Source organism: Tamandua tetradactyla, chromosome 11 (assembly GCF_023851605.1).
Source record: "Tamandua tetradactyla isolate mTamTet1 chromosome 11, mTamTet1.pri, whole genome shotgun sequence".
Classification (NCBI taxonomy): domain Eukaryota; kingdom Metazoa; phylum Chordata; class Mammalia; order Pilosa; family Myrmecophagidae; genus Tamandua; species Tamandua tetradactyla.
This window is the reverse complement of record NC_135337.1, coordinates 12,869,072-12,892,968: the sequence shown is the minus strand read 5'-3', so window position 1 is coordinate 12,892,968 and position 23,897 is coordinate 12,869,072. Positions and strand designations below refer to the sequence as shown.

Genomic DNA, 23,897 nt, shown 5'->3' with positions numbered 1-23,897 from the left:
CCATCACCTCCTTCCTCACCCCAAGTCAAGCCTTGGGATGAGCCAGCAGCCCTGGAACATCATCAGAATTGAGCCAGTGGCTTCCAGCTAAGTCATCTCCAGGTTCACCACCCACAGAAACTGATATAATAAATGTTTTTTGTTTTAAACCTTTAGGTTTTAGGATAATTTGTTACACAGAAATAGAAACGAGTGCAGGTACGTTTGGATACCGTGGTGCCCTGTACACGCAGCTTTCCCATTCATGGCTGATGCACTCATCCCTCAGCCAGGTTTCCCCTGGCTGGCTCAATTTTAGCTGCAAAGACCTCAGGGCTCTGCACTTAGCTGGTCATTCTGCCAGTGTCACCTCCACCCATCTTTGCATGGCTCTCTCCCTCACTCCTTTCAGGACTCAACAAAATTGGCCTCCTTATGCCTGCCTGCCTTGTCCAAGCAACCGAAAATAGTCAAACCTCTGCCCTCACCCCCCATCACTTTCTAATCCCTTACGCTTCTTTGTTTCTCCACAGCACGTATGTCTCTAATTATGTATGTACTTGTTGTTTGTCCTACCCTTTTAGACATTATGAATATACTATGTGTTGAGGAACTTGACATGTTGCCCATTCTATTCGACTGCCTGGAGCATAGGAGGTGTTCATTAAATATTTGCCGAATGAATGATTAGTACTTTCAAAATTTTTATTAATTTGTTTAGTGGCTGTCTCCCCCATGTAAATGTACATTCCGTGAAGACTAGAAGCTTGTCCAGCTTGTCTACGGCGGCTATATCCGCAATGTCTTTAACAGGGCTGTAACAGTGACAAGTGCAAAGTACCATTGAGTGAAGGAGGCGACAACTAAATTGAAATTTCTAAGGAAGTCCTCACAGATAAAATGTCATCCAAACTATCGGGACTGGAAAGAGAGCGGAAACTAAAATTGGAGAAAAGGGAAGAAGTACAAACATTTCAGACACAGGCAATCACGGGAGCTTATTGAGCAGCCAAGATGGCTTCCAGCACACGCTGCCACACTTAATATGGCGACCAGGGAGATTCCCTGACAGAAATCACGCGAGAGTTGCATCACGGCGACTCGGAGAATTGAGCCGGGGGTGTGGAGCAACCAAGATGGAGCCGGCAGCTGGCGGCCCGAGCCCGCTCATCGTGAACAACAAGCAGCCTCAGCCGCCGCCACCGCCGCCGCCGGCATCCGCTCAACCTCCACCCGGGGCACCGCGAGCCGGCGGGAGCCTTCTGCCCGGGGGCAAAGCCCGAGAGTTCAACCGCAACCAACGCAAAGACTCGGAGGTCAGGATATCAGGGGGGCGAGGTGGGCACTGGGCGCGCGGCGGCGGGGATCCGAAGTGGATCCCTTCACAGGGTCCACACTGGGCTTCCTAGAGGGAGTCGGCACGGCCGGGCCTGGGAGCTGTCATTTTAAAGCGAGAGGGGCGGGAAGCAAGACTGGTGTCTCCCGGGCCAGGGGTGTGAAGTCGGGGTCCCCGCCCGGAGCCCCGCCGCCCCGGAGGACTGTCCGGAGCTGGGTGACGGCTCGTGTGCTCCTCTGGGACCGGAACTGTGGGGGCGGCCTCGGGGCCACAACCGCTGGGAAAGCCGCCCTCTGGCCCAGTGCGGTGGGAAGAGTCATTGGTCTGCGTGCGCTCCCGGGGGCCGGGGCGGCTGGACCCCAAACCCCCTAATCTCTGAGCCTCTGGCCTCGGCCCCGGGCTCGCGGGCTCGGGCTTGTGGCTCCCGCAGCGCGCTGTGGACGGCATGTGTGGGCAGAGGAGGAACTGGCGAGGGTTTAGAAGGCACTTTGAAGCCGGACGGAGCTAATTATCATTAATGATACTGTGCGCCCAGAGGTTGCGAGGGTAGGAGGGGAGAATCGCCCGGTTCCCTCTGATGCTGTGCTGGTGTTTGGTGGTTGCTATGTCCCGTGTGCCTAAAGCTGAAATATTAAAAATCCGAAATGCACATTTTAAACATGTGTTAGAGCTCAACATCCCCTTCTCTCTTGCTAGAGGGCTGTTCTTCCGTTCTGGAGCTGACTATTCACCTCTCCCCAAGTTAAAGAATTCCTCCCACTGCTTCCTTTTGTGGAATTCATGAATGAAGACACATACATCGCAGAATTTTAGGGTTTCTTAATTAGCACGTTTCCAGAACACTTACTATGAGTCTCCTTCACCTGAGATAACTCCAAGGCTGGTTGATCATCAGTCATGCACTTACTGGGAAGGAATTCCTTTTTGTCAAGAATGTACTGGGTCATACCACCCAGTGATACTGTCTTTACACCTGTGAAATCAGTTCTTCTCAAACTTTTATTTTGTTTTTTGTTTGTTTGTTTGTTTGTTGGCAAGCCCAACACACATTGTAAAACATGTCAAAATATGGCAACTATAAAGTTTATGTGCCCTGAGCTTGAAGTGAATTATTTGATAAAAGGAATGAAGTCAACTTTTCAGGAGCCCTAAATAACATGATGGGGTGATGGGACAACAATGGTGAATTCTTCCTTTATTGTTATTATTTTTTCCTCCAGTGGTGAGTTCTTACTACCCTTTGAAGTAAGGAGGGTTATGAAAATGATAGGGGTGAACCCACCTTCATTTTGAGAGAAGATATAGTTTAAAAAGAGTTTTACATTTTAAGTACTTATGAATAATAGTTAATGCATTTTAATTTCCCTTTATGCCCTTTAATTAGCGCAGGGAAGGGCAGTCAAATGGATTCGTTTAAATTGAGAGAAGTCTAAGTTCATTTTCTTAGTAGATGCTGCTGCTGCTGCTCTCTGCTCTTTCTTTAGTCATAGTTGAAATCAATAGACTGGGAGCCTGAGCAGAGTGAATGCTTGGAGGGCAGGGAGGCTGACACTTGATGAGAGCCCACTGTGTGCTACATAATTTTGATTACTCCTTAAAATCAACAAGGTAGATTTTTGTCCTCCCCATTCCATGTGTTAGGAAACCGAAGCTTGGTTTGTAAAAGTGTACACTGTGTTGCCTCTGAATGGGCCAAATAAGTAAAGTTCTTTTAGTTGCCCTGTGTTTGTGGGTCTGCTCTCATAGCATACCATGGATGGTCTTTGTCTTCTCAAGTAGATTACGATTCAGACTAAAACATAACCTATTGCTTCGCTTCCTCTTTCGCCCCAATACAAGAACAAAGAGTGTGTTCTCAGTAATCATCTGCCCCAGCAGTAAAAATATTATCTTTGTCGCGTTGTCCCATGTGTGGGAGGGAAGCCGTTCTCTGCCACTGCTGCCTTCTCCAGTCCTTCAGTTCTCATTGAAATTTGAGAGAGGGGCAGGAAAGCTGAAGGGCTTTCAATACCCACTTTGTCTTGAGCAGTTAATAGTCCACTAGCTAGAAAGAAATGAGGCTTCTGGAATCTTCGCACCATCTGGCTTGGTCATTCACTACACAAAATACAGAGAAGCATTGTATTCATTCATTCAACAAGTATTTGAGCTTAAACTGTTCATTCACTCATTCATGCCAGGTACTGTGCTGGGCATTCTGAAATCATCGGTGAGCAAATTGGATAACATTCCTATTTTCAAGGAACTTGCAGTTTCGTGGAAAGATAGATACTACACAAATATAAATGCCAATATATAATTCGAAGTTATGTTAAGTGCTCTGAAGGAAAAGTATAAGATATTCAGAGAGGATTTAATAGGGAAAACTGAGCTGGCCCAGGAGACAAAATATTGTGATAAAACAACAAAAAAGTGGGGCAGTGATATCCTGTAACACAATGGTGAGTCTGGAAGCATGTTTGTTTTTTCCTTTGGAAAACTTTTTGAATGTTCTTTTGCATAGGCTCTCTTGTATCTCAACAGGGCTATTCCGAGTCACCAGACCTCGAGTTTGAGTATGCTGACACAGACAAGTGGGCTGCAGAGCTCTCTGGTAAAGCATAGATCATTGTGTTGTTTTGGGGATGAGGGAAGTGTGTTTTTTTTCTTATTGATCTTTAAGAATATGAATATTGTTTTGAAATTAATTTTTTTCTCAATCCAATTAGTGATGTGTATTAAAAATATTATTTGGTTCAAGCCTTGAGTATCTCATGACTTTAGATTGTCCTTCACTTTTTTGAAGCCTCTGTGTAGTCAACTCATTGACCAGAACCCATCGTAATGTGGGACAGTTAGTGATGTCCCTTGACCATAGACTAGCCCCTGACATTGGTCTCTCCTAGAGGGTCCCGAGGGCTGGCAGCAAGTGTGGCTGCAGCTGTGCACATCTGTCATTGCTGCTACTGCACATGTGTAATGTGGGGTCAGCCTGAGCTGCTTCTCTGGCCTCCATAGTACAGGTCCTATACTAGAGGTAGTGGCTGCTCAAGAGACACGTGCATGTTCAGGATAATGGTCACCCTCTGGCATGGCTAGTTGAGGTTTATGTGTACCAGTCTGGAAATGCCCAGATTTATGCTTTCCTGGCATTCTGGTTGTCAGTTGCAAAGCAAGTCAGCATTCTCTCCATTGTACAGAGCAGAACACCCAGACACCTTAATGCTTAGATAGCATAATGCAGAGTCACTGTAACTCAGGGGCAGAGTCAGGACTGGAAGTCCACACCTTTCCTTTTCTGCTACGTGTGAGTTGTGTACGATATGTGGCCTTGGAGCTGATGGTGATGAGACTGTTCTTAACAGAGCTTTACAGCTACACAGAAGGGCCAGAGTTCCTGATGAATCGGAAATGCTTTGAGGAGGACTTCCGGATCCATGGTGAGATGATTTCTTCGACTTCTTGGTTCCTTTCACCCTGTTATCATGAGAGCTGCAGGGTTTCTCTTAGTCATCTGAATGACCTAAGTCATCCTAGAGCAACCTAAGAAACCTCCTGAACCATGAGTGTACAGGGCCAGATGTGACATTTAGACTGGGCTGTGGATATTCTGATGGTGACTGTTCAGAACCTGAGTATTGGGAGGAAAATATTCCTGTGTTTAAATTTCACAAAAAATATCAGTGTTTCAATCTGGAAATTCAAATTCATCAAACAGCAGTATGACATATTCCTTTATACAGGGAATAACTTGTCCTGAGTTTCTAGTCCTGTGGGAATCCTGAATTTGGTGGATTATCACTTTGTCCATTCCCTTGTGAGGACTCTTCTGGACTCAGGTGTAACTGGCTTCTTATCCTGCAGTGACAGACAAGAAGTGGACTGAGCTGGACACCAACCAGCACCGTACCCATGCCATGAGACTCCTAGATGGCTTGGAAGTCACCGCCAGGGAGAAGAGACTCAAGGTGGCCCGAGCCATTCTCTACGTTGCCCAAGGTACTGAGTGGACCTCCCCAGGGACATTGCCCTGTTGAGTACGGGGATGGCCTTGGTGAGCTATGCTCTGTGTTCATAGGCACCTTTGGGGAGTGTGGTTCAGAGGCGGAGGTGCAGTCCTGGATGCGCTACAATGTCTTTCTCCTCCTGGAGGTGGGCACGTTCAATGCTTTAGTGGAGCTCCTGAACATGGAAATAGAGTAAGCACTTCCGAGGGGCTTGAGTAGGGGAAGGGGAAGCAGGGGTGGGAAGGGGTACAGAATTTGCAGAACTAACTGCCTTTGAGAGGATTCAGTGGGCCCACAAGGCTGAGGGTCTGGTTCCAGGCTCTGATCTAACCACCTGGGTCAGATAGTGGTGACTTGCTCACCTAACCTTGCTGAGTGACACAACTTCCAAAGGGCAGTCCCTCCAGCTCTCTAATGCCAGAGCTTTTACACCTGACATTGGAGGTCTTGCCCAGGCCTTAGATACTGCTCAAAAGGAGGCCTCTCATTTGAACTGTCCTTAGAACCCAGCAGACTCTTCTGTGTTTGTGCTACAGTTCTCCCCTCAGCGGGAAGCTAGGAACAAGCCTGACACATAGAACCAAAGCCTGCTCTATCCTGTGTTACTACTGGTCCTTTGTCTGATGGACAGATCAGCTGCAGCTAATCTCAAGATAACAACAGCAATAATAATAGCACAAACACTCACTGAGTGCTTACCATGTACCAGGCATTGTTCTAAGGACAATAGATGTACTAATTCATGTTAATGATGTAGGTAATATTATCATTCATTTTGCTGGTGAGGAAGCAAAGGCACAGAGAAGTTAAGTACCTTGCCCAAGGGCCCACAGCTAGTAAATGTCAAAGCCAGGATTCAAACCTTTGCAGTCTAAGCATGTGTCATAGTGTTTTGTTCCTCTACTAGGCAGCACTTGCTAGGTGAATCACTTTTCTTCTTCCTGGGGGAAGGTGCTGACTCTTGAATCTTCCTGTAGCAACAGTGCCGCCTGTAGCAGTGCAGTGAGGAAGCCTGCCATCTCCCTGGCTGACAGCACAGATCTGAGGTGAGACAAGCAGCAAGCCTGGGGTTCCCTGAACTTTAGCTCGTGTTGGAGAATCAGATCAGGGAATGGCATGGAAAGGTGTCTTTGGATTTAATCATTGTGCTGTGCATTCCCTCCTTATTCATTAATCTGCTGTTATGGCTGGGACCAGATCTTACTTGGTTCTGTTTTTACAGTGCCTAGAAAGGTGCTGATACAAAAGAGGGGTTTAATAAAGGGCTGTAGAATGAATGAATATAAACAAGAATGGCTAAAAGTATTTCTTGCCCTAAGTTTTCTGAAATGAAGTGGAGTGAGTGGTAGAAGTCGGTGTCATACTAGACAAAGCAGATCAGGGTCAAGGTGACAACAGTGAAAGAGGACAAGGACAGTGTTTATCATGATGGAGTAATACCTAGGAACCTTAACTACAGGAGGGAGTTGGAATTGTGAGTGATTATAGGCCCTGCTGAGGCTCTCCCTAGATGGGGCTCTGGGCTGAGATTCCCAAAGGAAATCCGGGGTCAAGCCACTTAATGGAGCTACAGTTAGGAGTGGGCCTCCTGCCCAAGCAGCTGCTGAGAACTCAGTTGTGTGGTGTTTCATGTCTGGGCAGGACACCCAGTGTGGCTCATTGAGTGTGCACAGCTTGATCTTCATCTCCATTAGACTAGACTTGACAACTTTATAATGTTTTGTGGCTGCGCAAGAAGTAAAATCAACTGCTGAAGAACAACTTTCTGTTTCATGAGTTCTAAAACCTGTTTCCTTTTGTGAATTTGGAAATTTTTCAGATTCTGGGTGTTTATGAAGCTCCCTCCTGTAGTTAAGGTTCCTAGGTATTACTCCATCATGATAAACACTGGCCTTGTCCTCTTTCACTGTTTTCACCTTGACCCTGGTCTGCTTTGTCTAGTATGACACCGACTTCTACCACTCACTCCACTTCATTTCAGAAAACTTAGGGCAAGAAATACTTTTAGCCATTCTTGTTTATAATCATTCATTCTACAGCCCTTTATTAAACCCCTCTTTTGTATCAGCACCTTTCTAGGCACTGTAAAAACAGAACCAAGTAAGATCTGGTCCCAGCCATAACAGCATGAGACAGAGAAAGAAACACAGAGAGGGGAAGACTTAATCATTCCTTTGATTTGTGGGATGCTCAGATTCTGATCTTCCTTTTCTCAGTTTTCTCTGCATTATAGCCCTCCCTCTCCAGTTAGTCCTTATGCACAGGCTTTTCTCCTGGCAGCTGGAATGTGAGGAAGCCGGCATCACTCCCTCAATCCCCCTTCCTTCTCCGTTATGAGCTGACTCTTGTCTTCAGGGTTCTGCTCAATATCATGTACCTGATTGTGGAGACCATTCACCAGGAGTGTGAGGGCGATAAGGCTGAGTGGAGGACAATGCGGCAGACCTTCAGGGCCGAATTGGGTAGGACCTGGGCATCCTGTCTAGAGGCCCTGCCTGGGCGGGCAGCTGGAGTCTCGGGGGTTTTGGAAGGGTCCTGTCCCTGCCCTTGGTCCTGAGTCCTTTTTATCATTCCCAGGTTCCCCGCTGTACAACAATGAGCCATTTGCCATCATGCTGTTTGGGATGGTGACCAAATTTTGCAGTGGCCATGCCCCTCACTTCCCCATGAAGAAGGTTCTCTTGCTGCTCTGGAAGACAGTATTGGTGAGTACCAACTAGAGGTGCTCAGGTGCTAGGGGACAGGGCAGGAGGCAGATGGTTGCTGTATATCCTTTCAAATATTGAATTAAGTGAGTGTACAACTGCTTTGGTTAAAAACAAAAGTATGATGATAGATGACTAAAGAACTTTTATTTTTGGCCACTAAGACCAAAGAAGTCTTGGTCTTTGAGTCAGAATAGACTGTCAGTTCTCTGACTCCTAGAAGCTGTTTTCTCTAGTCAAAGAACAGCTTCCCTCCATACAAGGCTGCCTCTCAGAAAGCAACTTCTGAACCAGGAATATGTAAAGTGATTTGAAGCAAAATTGGTTGAAGTTAGAGCTGATGTAAATGGGACCCCTCAGTCAGATGTCATTTGACAGAAACAAGAGTGAGCCCTGACCCAGACTCCAGTTTCCTCAGGGTGTAGCATAAAACTTGACACTGTTTTTAGCTAGGGGAGGAAAGTGGGCTTCGGGGGAGTGGGCTGATTGGTACCTTTTGCTTGGAGGCCACTGTCAGCAGCCAAACCAGGAGCCCTTCCCAACGGGTAGAGAAGCCTGGGGGAAGAGCAGAGTTGGAATGTTCACTCCTGCTGTCACTAGGGCTCACCCTTCGTTCTTTCAGAGTAGGCCAACTCCGTAAAGCCAGGGTTTCAGCGAGTTCAGGTGCCCTTGTGATTGTCTAGACATTTTATCTTGGCCAGACATCCTGTTAGTTCCTCATGAAGCCTCACTGAAACCAGAGAGGAAAGCGGACTTGCTTAGAAAAAGTGAAACCAAGCAGCCTAAAATTGTACAGTGCTAGGGCTTTGCCTTCTAGGGATATATTGAGATGAAACTTTTATTTTTTTTTTTAATTTGAGCAAGCGAAAATATATTTCCAAATTAACTTTGAATGACTGGCATGTATAATTTTTGAAGCATAGGTATATGGTCAACTTTTCTAGAAACTTGAAGGTTTAGACTCTTTAATCTGCTTTAAAAAAAATTTTTTTTTAAATAAAAGAATAAATCATTCATACAGTTAAATATATCTGTGCTCTAGATTGCATCAACCTGTGTTTCTACTCTTTCCTTGCTCCTTTTTCTACTTTCCCTTGCTGATATCACTGAAGTCTTCTTTGGGGTGGACTTAGTCCCTTGTTCAGAGGTTGAGTGGGTCTGTGTAAAGATGTGGATCGTGGTGGCACGGGTACCTTCAGCCTGATTCAGTGGTGAAGGAACCGGATGTGTCATTTCGGCCCGTGGACGTGCTGACCCCGGCTCTGCCCCCTGTCTGAGGCAGTGCACATTGGGTGGCTTTGAGGAGCTGCAGAGCATGAAGGCTGAGAAGCGAGCCGTCCTGGGCCTCCCCCCGCTGCCTGAGGACAGCATCAAAGTGATCCGCAACATGAGGGCCGCCTCGCCCCCAGCATCTGCCTCGGACCTGATTGAGCAGCAGCAGAAACGGGGACGTCGAGAGCACAAGGTGAGGGTGAAGGAGGTGCCTATATCAAGGTAGAGACATGCAGCAGCATGGAGAGGGGGCTTGTTGGAAATCATCCCTGATCTAGTCAAAATGACTGTCTCCAGGGCTCGGACACTTGGGCCCAGGGCCCAGTTTATAGTGGGTACTCAGGACATGGCCCTTTGTTTTTTCCTTACCATACCCCTTACCCCGCCCTTTCATTGATCACTAGCATTTCAGTCTACTAAATTTATTTTAACATTTGTTCCCCCATTATTTATTTGTTTTTAATCCTTATGTTTTGCTCATCTGTTTATAAGATAGATAAAAGAAGCATCAGACACGAGGTTTTTCACAATCACACAATCACACTGCAAAAGCTATATCATTATACAGACATCTTCAAGAAACATGGCTACTGGATCACAGCTCTGCATTTTCAGGCTGTTCCCTCCAGCCTCTCTGTTACACCTTAAGTAAAAAGGTGATATCTGTTTAATGCGTAAGAATAACCTCCAGGATAACCTCTTGACTCTGTTTGGACTCTCTAAGCCATTGACACTGTATTTTGTCTCATTTCTCTCTTCCCCCTTGCACTCAAGAAGGTTTTCTCAGTCCCTTGGTACTAAGTCCCAGCTCATTCTAGGATTTCTGTCCGCGTTGCCAGGAAGGTCCACACCCCTGAGAGTCATGTCCCACAGAGGTGGGGAGGGCAGTGAGTTTGCTTATTATGTTGACTGAGAGAGAGGCCACATCTGAGCAACAAAAGAGGTTCTCTTGGGGGGTTTATTTGGTATTTTGTACCAAATAAACATTTTTTGCTTTAATCTCACATATAAGTTAAAGTTTTAAAATATTAATTACCATCTATTTTCAACACCCAGCCCCAAAAGAGGGCTAAGGGGGCTTAGCCTATCCTTTGTGGGGTTAAGCTTCATATGAACATTCCCAAGATTGGGGGCTCAACCTATTGCTTTGGTTGTCCCCACTGCTTGTGAGAATATCAAGAATTCTCCACTTGGGGAAGTTGAATTTTCCCCCTCTCTCACCGTTCCCCCAAGGGGACTTTGCAAATACTTTTTATTCACTCTTCAAATCCTTCTGGGATTTGTTGAGGCATCACTCTGAACAAACCTCCAAAATCTCATGCCCTACTCAAGGTTCCATGTACTTAATGTTGTTCAATTAAGCTGTCCACATAAGTTATATTAGGAAATGCACTAGTCAAAATATAAATTTTGTACCAAATAAACATTTTTTGCTTTAATCTCACATATAAGTTAAAGTTTTAAAATATTAATTACCATCTATTTTCAACACCCTGCATTATTGACATTCTTTTGTTCTTCATCATGCAAAACATTTTTAAATTTGTACATTCAGTCACTATCATTATATACTCTAGGCATTCCTAGATTATACCATCTCAGTCTTTATCTTCTATTTTTCCTTCTGATTTCATTTGTGCCCCAAGGCCTCCTCCCTCTATCATTCTCACATTCAGCTTCATTCAGTGTTCTAACATTATTGTATTACAGTTAGGTAGTATTGTACCCTCCATTTCTGAATTTTTACAATCAGTCCCATTGCACAATCTGTATCCCTTCAGTTCCAATTACCCAATATCTACCCCATTTCTATTTCCTGATGACCTCTGTTCTTAACTGAATTCTCCAAGTTCATTCACTAATGTTAGTTCATATCAGTGAGACCTTACAGTGTTTGTCCATTTGTTTCTGGCTAATCTCACTCAGCATAATGTCCTTAAGGCCCATCCATGTTGTTGCATACTTCATAACCTTATTCTGTCTTAACAGCTGCATAATATTCCATCGTATGTATATACCACAGCTTGTTTAGCCACTGGTCTGTTGATGGACATTTGGGCTGTTTCTATGTCTTGGCAATTGTATATAATGCTGCCATAAACATTGGTGTACAAATGTCCATTTGTGTCTTTGCCGTCATGTCCTCTGAGTAGGTACCTAGCAATGGTATTGCCGGGTCATATGGCAATTCTATATTTAGCTTCCTGAGGAACCGCCAAACTGCCTTCCACAAAGGTTGTCCATTTGACATTTCCACCAACAGTGGATAAGTGTGCCTTTTTCTCCACATCCTCTCCAGCACTTGTCATTTTCTGTTTCATTGATAATGGCCATTCTGGTGGTTGTGAGATGACATCTCATTGTGGTTTTGATTTGCATTTCCCTAATAGCCAGGGAAGTTGAACATCTTTTCATGTGCCTTTTGGCTATTTGTATTTCCTCTTCTGAGAAGTGTCTGTTCAAGTCTTTTGCTCATTCTGTAATTGGGTTGTCTGTCTTTTTGTTGTTGAGTTGAACAATCTCTTTATATATTCTGGATATTAGACCTTTATCTGATAATATCTTTGCAAATATAGTCTCCCATTATGTAGGCTGTCTTTTTACTTTCTTGATGAAGTTCTTTGATGCAGAAAAGTGTTTAATTTTGAGGAGTTCCCATTTCTTTCTTTCTTTCTTCAGTGCTCGTGCTTTGGGTGTAAGGTCTAGGAAACCACCTCCTATTATAAGATTTATAAGATATTTCCCTACATTTTCTTCTAGCAGTTTTATGGTCTTAAATTTAATGTTTAGGTCTTTGAGCCATTTTGAGTTAATTTTTGTATAGGGTATGAGATATGGATCCTCTTTCATTCTTTTGCTTGTGGATATCCAGTTCTGTAGGCACCATTTATCGAACAAACTTCAGAACATGGCACTTTTGACGAAATAGGGCAATAAATGATTTATTTGACTTGTCCTTTGGTCCCAACCATGAATCCCTCTGTTTTTTTTTTTCATTTCCCTTGTTCTCTACCTAACACCTTTCAGTGTTAAATCCCTTTCCCTTTTCTATCTTCAGATGGTTCTTGCTATCTGAGCTACCTTCCCTCTATTTCCAGGCTCTGATAAAGCAGGACAACCTGGATGCCTTCAATGAGCGGGATCCATACAAGGCTGATGACTCTCGAGAAGAGGAAGAAGAGAATGATGATGACAACAGTCTAGAGGGGGAACCATTCCCCCTTGAGCGAGATGAGGTGATGCCTCCCCCACTGCAGCAACCCCAGACTGACAGGCTTACCTGCCCGAAGGGGCTTCCGTGGGCTCCTAAGGTCAGGTGAGTCTTGGACCTCTGGATCATTCTTTGCTACTAAAGCCAGAGCCTTCACCCCGGGGCCTACCCCTTGGCCTGAGTCACCACACAGGGTTCTCTACAGGCCAGGCTGACATTGGCTCTGGGACAAGTCAGGGCTCTCTTTAAGTGCCCTGTCCTGGCTGGGGTCTTGGGGGTTGTCCTTGGTATCTTTGATGAAGATCTTGCACAAAGGGGCCCATGTCTGGCTTTCAAGTCAGTAATTTGTGTTAGCTATTGATTAATCATGACACTAGTGAAGAGGGGTAGGAAAAAAATTAAAGCAAGGATCTAAGGACAGCAACCCCAAATCTACCTGTGGTTTTATAGTTTAAGGGAGTAGAAAATTTCTTTAGAACAGTAATGAAGGTAGAAGTGGGTATGTAGATGGATGGAAAGGTACCTGTAATGCTATCTGTTTGAAAATGCACCAACTTAAGAAATGGATGAGTATGTGAAAGGTATAGAAGTCACTTTCTTATCCCTGTATAGCCTCTGTTATTAGTAGTCTGTGAAGAAGAAGCAAAACAGGTCATCAGAAAACATAGATAGCTGAATGTTAGGAAGAGAAAAATGTGACCCATTATCAAAACCAATAGCTTATGATCTGGATGGGACTAAGGTAAATCACAATGCAAGGTAAAGGATGGTATTGTCTGTATTTTAAAACTTTGACTTCTGTGTGAGACCAAAGGAAGAGTTGTTTATTCTGTCCAAAATTTAAATTTTCTGTAGCATACTATCTAACTTAACCAGTCTGGCCAGTTTATTTAAACAACTAAATACATGAAGCCTAGAAAAGAGAATGAGATCTGATGATTCTATATAGCTTAATGTAATGCCATGTTACAGTCTAGAGTATTCGGGGCAGATAATAAAAAAGTGTTTGCAAAGTCCCTTAAGGAACTGGAGAAATAATGTGGAACTAGTAAACTTACCCAGCTGAGAAATTCTTCTGATATTCTTTCAAGCACTGTGGACTCCCAGTTTCAGAAGCCAAGCACTTGATCTTGAGGCTGACCGTTATGAAACTTATTTCTGTAGTGATAAGCTAAGCCTACTTATAAACACACCTAAGAGTCACCCCCAGAGAATCTCCCTTGTTACTCAGATATGGCCTTTCTCTAAGCCAAATTCTACAAATAAACTTATAACCCTCCCCCCTACATGGGACATGACTTTCAGGGATGTGTCTCCATGGCAACATGGGACATGACTGCCAGGGTCAAGGCTGGCCCTGGCATCATGGGATTAAGAATGCCTGCTTGACTAAAAGAGGGAAAAGAAATGTAAAAAAAAATAAGGTTTTAGTGGCTACGAGATTTCAGATAGACTCTAGAGGTCATTCTGAAGGTTCCTCTTATACACGCTTCAAGATATTACAAATTGCTGTGGTATTCCAAGCCCTAACCAACAGTGTTCCTGAAAACCCTAGAGAAAACTCAGGGCCCTATCTAAGACTGCATAAAAGTTTTACTTAATAAGTTTATTTTTCAGAAGCTTAAAACCTTCAGATTGTTCCTAGGCCAGATAAGCCTAGAAACGTAAAGGTACCAGTCTCTCCCAGAACAACAACCAGTTGCATCCCTCTACCCCATAATGTTGATACCCCATTTCAACATGAAGAAGTTAGAATGGTCATTGTCCAAATATCCCTGAAGACTGAGAGAGTGATCAAATGAGAGGGAGAAGTTGTGACAGAGATGTTAGGACTTAACAAATGATTATGACTATTAAATCATTATATAGATATTTCTTTTTAGTTTCTTGTATTAGAATAGCCGGAAGGAAATACCCAAAAGTGTAGAATTGTAACCTATACTATACTTTGAAATTTGCTCTATAAACTATTTGTTAAACTGTACTTTGAAATTTATTACTTTTCTGTATATATGTTATATTTCACAATTAAAAATATGTTTTTAAAAATCAGTAGCTTATACTACAGTTTTAAAAATTGTAAACATTTAAGAATTTGTGTTGGTGTACTTGTTATTACTGTCTAGATAAAATATCCTTTTGAGTTTGATCTATGAATTTAATGTATAAATAAATTAGTCATATACAATATATTTTTAGGCTATTAATCCAACAGAATTATAAAGAACATTAAAATAGTCTGAAGATAATAGGGTTTTTTTGTTTGTTTGTTTGTTTTGTTTTTTACAAAGATAGACTTTTTCTTCTCCTGGCTTCACAATTTCTGAAAGTCTATGTTTCTTTTAACTCTGACAACATTGAAATACTGCTTAATAAAACTTTTCTGTTTCTTTCTTTGGCAGAGAGAAAGACATTGAAATGTTCCTTGAGTCCAGCCGCAGCAAATTCATCGGTTATACTCTGGGCAGGTGAGTGTGAAGCTCCTCTTGAAGGAAGCTGGCAGGAAGCTCACTCTCTGGCCTTTGATGTTTGGGGACCCAGGTGAATACTTGTCTAGACTTAACACAGTTCTTCTTTATCTTCAGTGACACAAATACGGTGGTGGGGCTGCCCAGGCCAATCCACGAAAGCATCAAGACACTGAAACAGGTAAGTCTCTTTCAGTGAGCTTTTGGCCTAGTTTGGTCCCAAGTGAGTGAAGTGAGACCAGCCCATTGAGAGAAGCTTCATTATCTGTTTTGGATTGTCGTGTGCCTGAAAGAACCTGGGGCAGAGGATTGTGTCAGTAGCCTTCAAAGCAGTTCTCATGCATTGTACTTTTTTTAGCTGAGCTTTTGGTTGAGATTAACTGGGGATTCATTAAAGATGAACAGCTTGACAGTATTTAGAGTTTTAAGGGCCCCAATAAATAGCCCTCCTATTTCCTTGCCCAAGTTCCAAGACAGTTGAGATGAGAAGTAGCAGGTAGAAATTAAAATACCAGCTTTGTGGCCGATACAGGTATTTGAGGGTGAGACTTCAGAAAAGAGCAACAATAGGCGTCCTGAAATGATAGTTATGGGACTTATAGAATTAGGTGAGCTCACCTACCTAGCATGAAGCAGAGGTAAAACTCTGTTAAGCCTGATGGAAGAGGAGAAGAGAGCACAGTATCTCCGCAGGCAGGAAGATTCTAAAGAGGAAAGGGAAAGGGGTTGAACTAAGAATGCTCCGTTCCTCATCCCATACTCACCAATCAAAAAAGGGTGGAGTAGACGGGTCCCTGGGCCAGATAGTCCTGACTGAACCCTAGAGGGCCTGACCTCTCCAGAATGTCAGATAGTTCCATCTCCTTACCTCGTATTATTGACAGCACCTTCCAACTTGAAAAAGTAGTTCTATCTCTTTACCCCATATTATCAACAGCCCCTTCCAACATGAGAAAGTTAGGAATGGGCATAGCCCAAATACCTCTAAAGAATGGGATAGAAAGATCGAAGGTGATAGTGAAGTTGTACAGAGAAGGTAGGGTTTAACAATTGAATATGATTGCAGAATCATTAAATTAATATTTCTTTTAGTCTACAGTATCTTAGAGCAGCTAGAAGTAAAACCTAAAATTGTGGAATTGTAACCCATACCAAACTCTGAAATCTGTTCTACAACTGATTATTTTGCTGTGCTTTGAAATTTATTACTTTTTGTGTGTGTGTGTATATGTTATTTTTCACAAAAAAAGGAAAAAAAATTGATTGTGATGATAAAACAATATTCCTTCTAGCCTCCTATGTTCTGGAACAGCTAGAAGGAAAAATCTGAGAGGATGGTTTGTTGTAGCCCATGACAAACTCTAGACTCTGTCCTGTAACTACGTGTTGAAGAGTGCTGTGAACATTTTTGCTTTGTATATATGTTATATTATACAATAAAGAAAAATAATAAAGAAAAAAGAAAGGGAGGCTGGAGTGAGTGTATGGGAGGGGGCAGAGAGAGGGACAAATACAGGTCCCTCTACAGGGAAGGAAGCATCAGGTGGGGAGTAGATGTCTTCCTTAACAAATATCTGGAATCTAACTGTTCATACGTTTTCGAAATACAGTTTTGAAACTTGCGGTACTGAGTGGTCCCTGTACAGCTGGGCTTTTTGCGTACTTGATTTGACTTTCAACAGTTTTTCTCCCATCACTGTGCTCATCCTTTTCCTTCCTTTAATTTGCTTTTTCTGATTTACTGTGTGCTTGTTACACTGGTTGTAAAAAGAAGGGAATTGAGAAATGCTCACTTGGAAAGTATTTTGGGTAGGATTTTAGGTAGGGAGCTTTGTGGTGACTGAGCCCTCTTTCAGAAAATTGTGTTTGAAGAAATGTTTGGGGTCTTTGCCAGGGTCCAGGGAGTTTAACACTCGTCCTTTCTCCCCAGCACAAGTACACATCAATTGCAGAGGTCCAGGCACAGATGGAGGAGGAGTATCTTCGTTCTCCTCTCTCAGGGGTGAGTTGAGGCCTTTTTCATCGCTCAGCATCCCCAGTTGTTCCTCAGGCACTGTTCTTGGCCTTGGCCACAAAACTTTTGCCCTCAAAAGATTCCTAGTCTCAGGGCAGGGGTGGCATATGTCTAGTGCAGAGTTTAAGAGCACAGACTTGAGCAGGTTACTTGCTGTGGCTCCACGACTTAGTGGATAGGTGACTCAGGCAAGTTCCTGGACATCTCTGGGCTTTAATTTCCTCATCTTTAAAATGGGAGTGATAATAGTACCTTTTTCATGGGGCTGTAGAGTAAGGATTGCCTATTAATGACGGTATAATGCTTAGAGCAGTGCCTGGCACATTGTCTGTGCTCAGGGTTTGTTGTCACTTTTATCATCATCATTTATGTTGGCACTTACAGAATCTTTTCCAGCCTGCTAGTAAACTGGCTCGGGAGATTGTAGTCCAGACTAGGTATTGGTTCGCATTTGTTGTACCCATTGTATTAAAAGGGAGAAGAGGAAGTCGAGCAAGTCCCTGCAGAGACCCTCTACCAAGGCTTACTCCCAAGCCTGCCTCAGTATATGGTAAGTGTGGTTGCTTCCTCCTCAGGACTGCTCTGTGCCTGGGGCCCCCTTGCTAGCCATCAGTAGGCACCTGCGGCAAGGTCACCCTCCCACTACGTAGGCCTTGAAAACATGCCCTGCTGGTCTCTGTCCCGTCCTGCCAGCTGATGACCTGCAGCAGGTCCGTGTCACGGGTCTTGACTCTGGTCCCAGACTCTCTGAGACATGTTGTCTGAGTGGTCTGCTCTTCCCCAGATTGCACTGCTGAAAATCCTGTTGGCAGCTGCTCCCACCTCCAAAGCCAAAACAGACTCAATTAATATCCTGGCTGATGTGTTGCCTGAGGAGATGCCGTGAGTATCTTCCTGTGAATGGAGCAGGACAGGGCAGCAGGTGGAGGGGAAATGGGAATTGTTTTCCTCTTCATCCCATTGTTTGCTAGGTTGGTTTATTTATTTTGCCTAACTTTAGTTAAATTTAGGGTATTCCTAGCTCAGAAAAGGGACAGTGTGCTGGATTAAATCGTTTTACTGGTTGGGGAGATAGCTTAATCCACTTGACCTGGATTCTAGTGTAGACTCTGCCTTTATCTCCCAAGTGTGTTAGGGGAAGTCTTTAAGTCTTTAAAATCAGGGGCCTCACTGGACATTCTCCAAACCTCTCCCTCTAAAGCTGTGTGATTGGGACATTCAGGACATATAGGTTAGCTTTCAGACAGTTTGCCAGCCACCAGCTGAACCCAAGCTGAGCTTGGATTTCTTTTCTGTTGGCCAGTAAGCTGGCAGACAGAGCATTTGTGGATGTCTCAGGGTGATAGAGTGAAATCTTTAGGGGTTCTTCATCCCTAGGGCACTGGCCTTGTCTCTTTGATGTGAGAGTACAAGCTAAGATCATGTTCTTTGTGAAGGCCCTGCATGTTGAAGGACTCCTGCTTGCCAGTGCTGGCCCAGCTCTAAGCCAGTGCCCTGCTGAGTGTGCCCATGAGCAGGGCTCTGTACTGCCCATGGGGCTGGGACCCTTGTGTCTGGCAGTTGTTGTGAGGTGAGGGAAGAGGCAGGGATTGATTAATAACAAAGGGAATTTCACAGAACATCAAGAGTTCCAGAGTCAAATATTACACTTACTCTTTTAAAGATTTACAATGAGAAGTCTTGAATTAAGAAACTTGCTTAGCTTTATTTAACTCAATAATTCCTAAATTTACCTGATATAAAACTTTTTCCATAGCATGAAACATTGTACTGTTGTTAAACAGGACACAATTTTGGGGAACACAATTTCATATGGTGGCAGAACCTTAGACAAGATCTTGAAAAGGAGAAGTTGTTTTTTGGAGGAAAAGCAGGGAAGCAGAGGCTAAGAATGCAGTTGAGACATCATGAGAAATAAACAAACTTCGCCACCTTAAATTGCTTTAGGGAGGGTGGAGCCCCAGGCCAGATCTCTGGGATATCCATGGTTTAGGGGGTAAGGTGGGAGCCTTTGCCAGAGAGACCCAGAAGTCCATATCCCTTGTGCGCACCTGGATGGAGGCTCACTTGGGTAATTGTTTTTCTAGCACCACAGTGCTGCAGAGCATGAAGCTGGGAGTGGATGTGAATCGCCACAAGGAGGTCATTGTGAAGGCTATTTCTGCGGTCCTGCTGCTGCTGCTCAAGCACTTTAAATTGAACCACATCTACCAGGTACTTGGAGGCCTTCCTTCCTGTCTACTAGGACAGGGTCAGTAGCCTCAGGCAGCACTTCTTCTCCAGCCCAGAGGAACAGTGGCCTTGGCCTTCTTGAGCTCTGTATGAATGTGTTAAGACACAGTCCTCCAACCAAGGCCTTTATAAAGGCAGGTGAAAAAAGGTGAGCTCCTAAGCAATGCACTTACTTTTTTCTCTTGGTTTCAGTTCGAATACATGGCCCAGCACCTGGTGTTTGCCAACTGTATCCCATTGATCCTGAAGTTCTTCAATCAAAATATCATGTCCTACATCACTGCCAAGAACAGGTGAGAAGGACCAGAGACCAGGAGGGTATGGGTTTGACCAAACGATAAGAATCCGTTCAGCACCTACAAGCCAGCAGCATTCTGCTAGGCATTAGGACCCAAAGATGAATGAGACATGGTCCCTGGCTATGGAAAACTCTAGTGTGTCAAATATGGGTCTGAGTTGTCTGGTGACAGGTGACTTAGTGCCTCAAAAGGAGGATTCTGATCCTGGGCTCCAAGACTGCTCTCACCACCCTTCCTTTACCTTTTTTTGAGGAGACAGCTGATCCTCCTTTCTCTCTGGAGCCCAGCAGTATGCACTGGCTGCCCTGGCTGCTGACTCTTAACCCGTTATCCCTCCCCTGCCTGGTGTCATCTGGTGCCTGCTCATCAGTGTGACACACCCCATGGTGGGCCATCAACCAGACCCTGTCTGGAGTAAGGACTGGCATGTATCACTTGCCTTGAGAAATTCCTCACTGAAGCCCAGGTTCATTGCTGTGGGGAAAACTGCAGCAGACCTCTGGGCACAGAAGGACCTGCCAGTTCTCTTGTAGCAGATATTTCCTCATCTTATAGCTGGGAAATGGTGGTGCAGACAAGGGAGATTCCTACCTCTGCTGCTCCAGCAAGGGAGCGGGGAGAGCCAGGAGCCAGTCCAGTCACTGCTGCTCTGCCACATCCTAGACCTTTGCTCATGATGGGCACCTTGTTTCTCTTGCCCCCTGCAGCATCTCTGTCTTGGATTATCCTCACTGCATGGTGCATGAGTTGCCAGAGCTGACTGCAGAGAGTCTGGTGAGTGGCTAGGCTGTCGCCAGCTGCCCATTGGCACAAGAACCAGCAAAGTGGAGAACCAGCCTCCCCAGCACAGATGTGGACAGTGCTGTGAAGTGCTGACTTTTAAAGAACTGCACTTGCACAGAAGGGCCAGAAGGAGGGAACGCAAAGCTGAAAGATTTAGAAATAGGGATTAGTCCACTGGGGAATCTAACTTCAAGGGCTCCTGACTCAGATCTCACCCTGGAGAGCTGTTTGCCATCTCCCCACCCTGGAACCCTGATGGGACCACAGTTCCTAATGTTAGAGTCCAGGCTTTCCGTGGGAAAATTCTAAGGAGCCCCCTGCCCCCTTCATTTTCTGGGATAGAGCTCCCTACTCTTTGCTGCCCACCCTACCCCCACCCCAACCTCTGGGCTGCAACTCTGAGAAGAGGGAGCAAGAAAGGACTAGAAACTGAGCTACCCTTGGATCAAATATGTGAGGGCCTTTTGGGAACTGCTTGAGCACCTTGCAGATACGAGGGTTATGATTGTTCCTGGGTGTACCTGGCAGGAAGCAGGTGACAATAACCAGTTTTGCTGGAGGAACCTCTTTTCTTGTATCAATCTGCTTCGGATCTTGAACAAGCTGACAAAATGGAAGCATTCGAGGACAATGGTGAGTCCGCCCAGTCAGCAGGAATGAGACCTGGAGCTCACAGAAGACTGTGGTGCCCCATACCTGTCCCTTCACACTGATCAGGGAAGACTTGGGGTGGGGTTTGCTGCTGCAGCTACATCCTTCTCATTTCAGTTTCCTGCAGCCACATCCTTGCTCTTTAAGGGCTGATTCCTGGTTCCTTGATGAGTTGAAGGCTGGGAAAGCCTCAGTCTCGCATTGAAGCAAATCCATACTTAGGGAAGAGATTTTTCTGTATCCTCTGTTAATCCTGGGTCTGATAGATGCCTTTGGAGTGGGGAGGTCCATGAAGCTTCTGAAATTGTATGCATATAGGTATGCACGTAGGAATGTTTCTGGCGAGAAAATTCATGACTTTCTTGTAACAAAAAAAAGACTCAGTTTGCCTGGGACTCTAACAGTTTTAGCACTGAGAGTTCTGTGTCCCAGGAAACCCCTCAGCCTGAGGAAAACTGGAATGTTTGGTCACCCTTCCCGTAGCCCAGAAAAGGTTAATGAGCAGTGTGGTGGTCCATGTGTTTATTTTTGCTCTTGACTTTGGGCTGTTCTCTGTGCCCCTTCACAGATGCTAGTGGTGTTCAAGTCCGCCCCTATCTTGAAGCGGGCCCTGAAAGTGAAACAAGCAATGATGCAGCTCTATGTGCTGAAGCTGCTTAAGGTGCAGACCAAGTACCTGGGGCGGCAGTGGCGAAAGAGCAACATGAAGACCATGTCTGCCATCTACCAGAAGGTGCGGCATCGGCTGAACGATGATTGGGCGTATGGCAATGGTGAGGCTTTGGCACAAAGTAGGGTGGGGTGGGGGTGACTTCTTTCAGTCCCTGCCCATGGCATTTCTGGGGCCTCTGCTCTGAACTTCCTGTGGAGGAACAGGTAAGAATCCAGTTCCTGCTTTGGGAGCATCAGGACAGGAGCTCTGGGAAGGGCTTTGAGAAGCTGTTCATGCTGGTGCCTGTGGTCATCTCCCATCCTCTGTCCCCTCCATCTCCACTGTAATGGCTGTAGTTCTAGCCTCCTAAACCCTGGGCTTCCCTGCCTCCTGTTTCTCCCCTACTCCTTCAGTGCCTCCAAATTTGGCCTAGGGATCTTTTCAAAATGCAGATTGTGTGGTGGTGTCCCCCTGAGTAAAATCCTTCATTGTCTTCCACTTTTCCCTTAGAATTAGAATCAAACTCTTAAGCAAGGCATGAGCTGACTCACCTTCCTTGTCAGCCTCATGGCCTGCCATCAGCCCAGCCCCCATCATACTCAGGGCTCTGGGCCCACCAGAGTACTCAGCCCACGACCACTGGCAGTGTTTCCACTTCTGGGCCTCTGCGTGTACTGTTCCCTTTATCAGCAGTGTGTCCCCTCTGGCCAGCCATTCTGGTGTTCTTTCCTTCTTTGGCAATCTCCCTATCTCCTGAGGCAGAGTTACTGGGTCTTCCCTGTGTTCTCTGGGCGTGTGTTGTTGCACTGTTGTTATAGTTCCTGGGAGAGAGCACCGTGGCCAACTGATTATGCGTGTGTCTGCACTTTCAGTGCCCTGTGAGTCTGCAGAGCTGGGTCAGTGTCAATCACATGTCTGTCCTCAGCAGGCAGATGGCACACAGCATGTCTCAGGGTATGAGAGTGAATGAACAGATGATGGAATGTCCAGTCTCCTGCCTCTGAGCCCTGGGAGAACTTAACCTTTAGAGAAGTGTATTGTACTTATACTGTGGCTCTCCCTCTCTGGGTCATCTCCATAAACCCTGTAGCATAAGTCTGTTTTTCAGTATATCTGGCGTTTCTCCTTTCTGCTGCCTCTCCTGTATATCTGGGAAGGAGTTTCTGTCAGCCTCCCATTATATCCTTTCCCCCTACTTGCCAACAGAAGGACAGGGTTGGAGCTGTCCTGGTCCTTCCCAGTTGATGATCTGCCTCCCAAGCCCTGGCTGACCTGGCCCCTCCACTCCTAGAATGAACCCATGGAGGCTTGACTCCTAACCAGATCTTCCTGCTTCGTCCCAGATCTCGATGCCCGGCCTTGGGACTTCCAGGCAGAGGAATGCGCCCTCCGTGCCAACATCGAACGCTTCAACGCGCGGCGCTACGACCGCGCCCATAGCAACCCTGACTTCTTGCCGGTGGACAACTGCCTGCAGAGTGTCCTGGGCCAGCGGGTGGACCTCCCTGAGGACTTCCAGATGAACTATGACCTCTGGTTAGAAAGAGAGGTCTTCTCCAAGCCCATTTCCTGGGAAGAGTTGCTCCAGTGAAGTTCCCGGGAAGGTCTGAGAAGGGAAAAGGGGGTTATCTTGAGGTACTGTTCGGGTTCATTGGCCTAGCATTGCTGCAATGCTCCCATCCCCCTTCAGGTGGCAGCACAGTCCCACTGTGTACTCCATAGTCAGCATTGGGCCTTTGTGCGAGTCCACATTTGCCTCTCATTGATTCCCGGCATCCTGCTCAGGAGCAATCATCTCTCAGATTGGGATCCTCTCTTCCTTCACTTCCACCTCCTCTCTTGGACATGGTTGGTTGCAGCTTATTTCTCAATCAGCCCAAGGCTTGGAAAAGCTGGGATGGGCTGGGAACCTTTTCTCATGTATCTGAATCTCAGGGTTCACAAGATGACTCCTGAGATTTGCAGATCCTTGGTGCACCACCTTGGGAAGGAGGAGGAGTTAGGATTAGCGCCAGGACCAAAAAGTCAGCATCTTGGTTTTGCTCAGGTGGTTTCTGGTGTCATTCCAGCCTCCTGCTAAGTTTCTTCCAGAAGCAATTGCAGAGGCTCCTGCAGCTGCCTCAGCACTTTGGTTTTAGACAGATCTAATGTAGGAAGAGAAGCTTTCCTTAACCAGAGGTGCCATTTTTCCTCTTGGTTTGTAAGGGCCTGTAAATATCTATATATAAATCTGTGTATTCTCTTGTGTCATGTTGCAGTTTTTAATGTGTTTGTGTATTCTGTTTACATTAAAAGAAAGTAAAAACAAA

At 45.3% G+C, this 23,897-nt stretch overlaps 1 protein-coding gene across 1 annotated transcript; it reads left to right on the top strand.

Moving 5' to 3' along the window:
- The first annotated feature begins 1,106 nt into the window (after window positions 1-1,106).
- Window positions 1,107-23,897, top strand: STRIP1 (striatin interacting protein 1). Its single transcript, XM_077119976.1, has 21 exons — window positions 1,107-1,295; window positions 3,839-3,908; window positions 4,660-4,734; window positions 5,159-5,293; window positions 5,373-5,493; window positions 6,279-6,347; window positions 7,657-7,763; window positions 7,879-8,006; window positions 9,289-9,471; window positions 12,377-12,594; window positions 14,892-14,957; window positions 15,075-15,138; window positions 16,888-16,959; window positions 17,447-17,521; window positions 17,756-17,853; window positions 19,059-19,185; window positions 19,396-19,496; window positions 20,210-20,276; window positions 20,814-20,918; window positions 21,505-21,709; window positions 22,932-23,897. Exons 1-21 carry the CDS (start codon window positions 1,116-1,118, stop codon window positions 23,177-23,179), a joined length of 2,514 nt encoding a protein of 837 aa, XP_076976091.1. The 5' UTR covers window positions 1,107-1,115; the 3' UTR covers window positions 23,180-23,897.

Bases quoted from the DNA above. Each gene is read 5' to 3' on its own strand.
- STRIP1 (XM_077119976.1), top strand. From the start codon at position 1,116: ATGGAGCCGGCAGCTGGCGGCCCGAGCCCGCTCATCGTGAACAACAAG. The intron at 1,296-3,838 runs GTCAGGATATCA...GTATCTCAACAG, and splicing joins ACCAACGCAAAGACTCGGAG to GGCTATTCCGAGTCACCAGA. The intron at 20,919-21,504 runs GTGAGTCCGCCC...GCCCCTTCACAG, and splicing joins GGAAGCATTCGAGGACAATG to ATGCTAGTGGTGTTCAAGTC.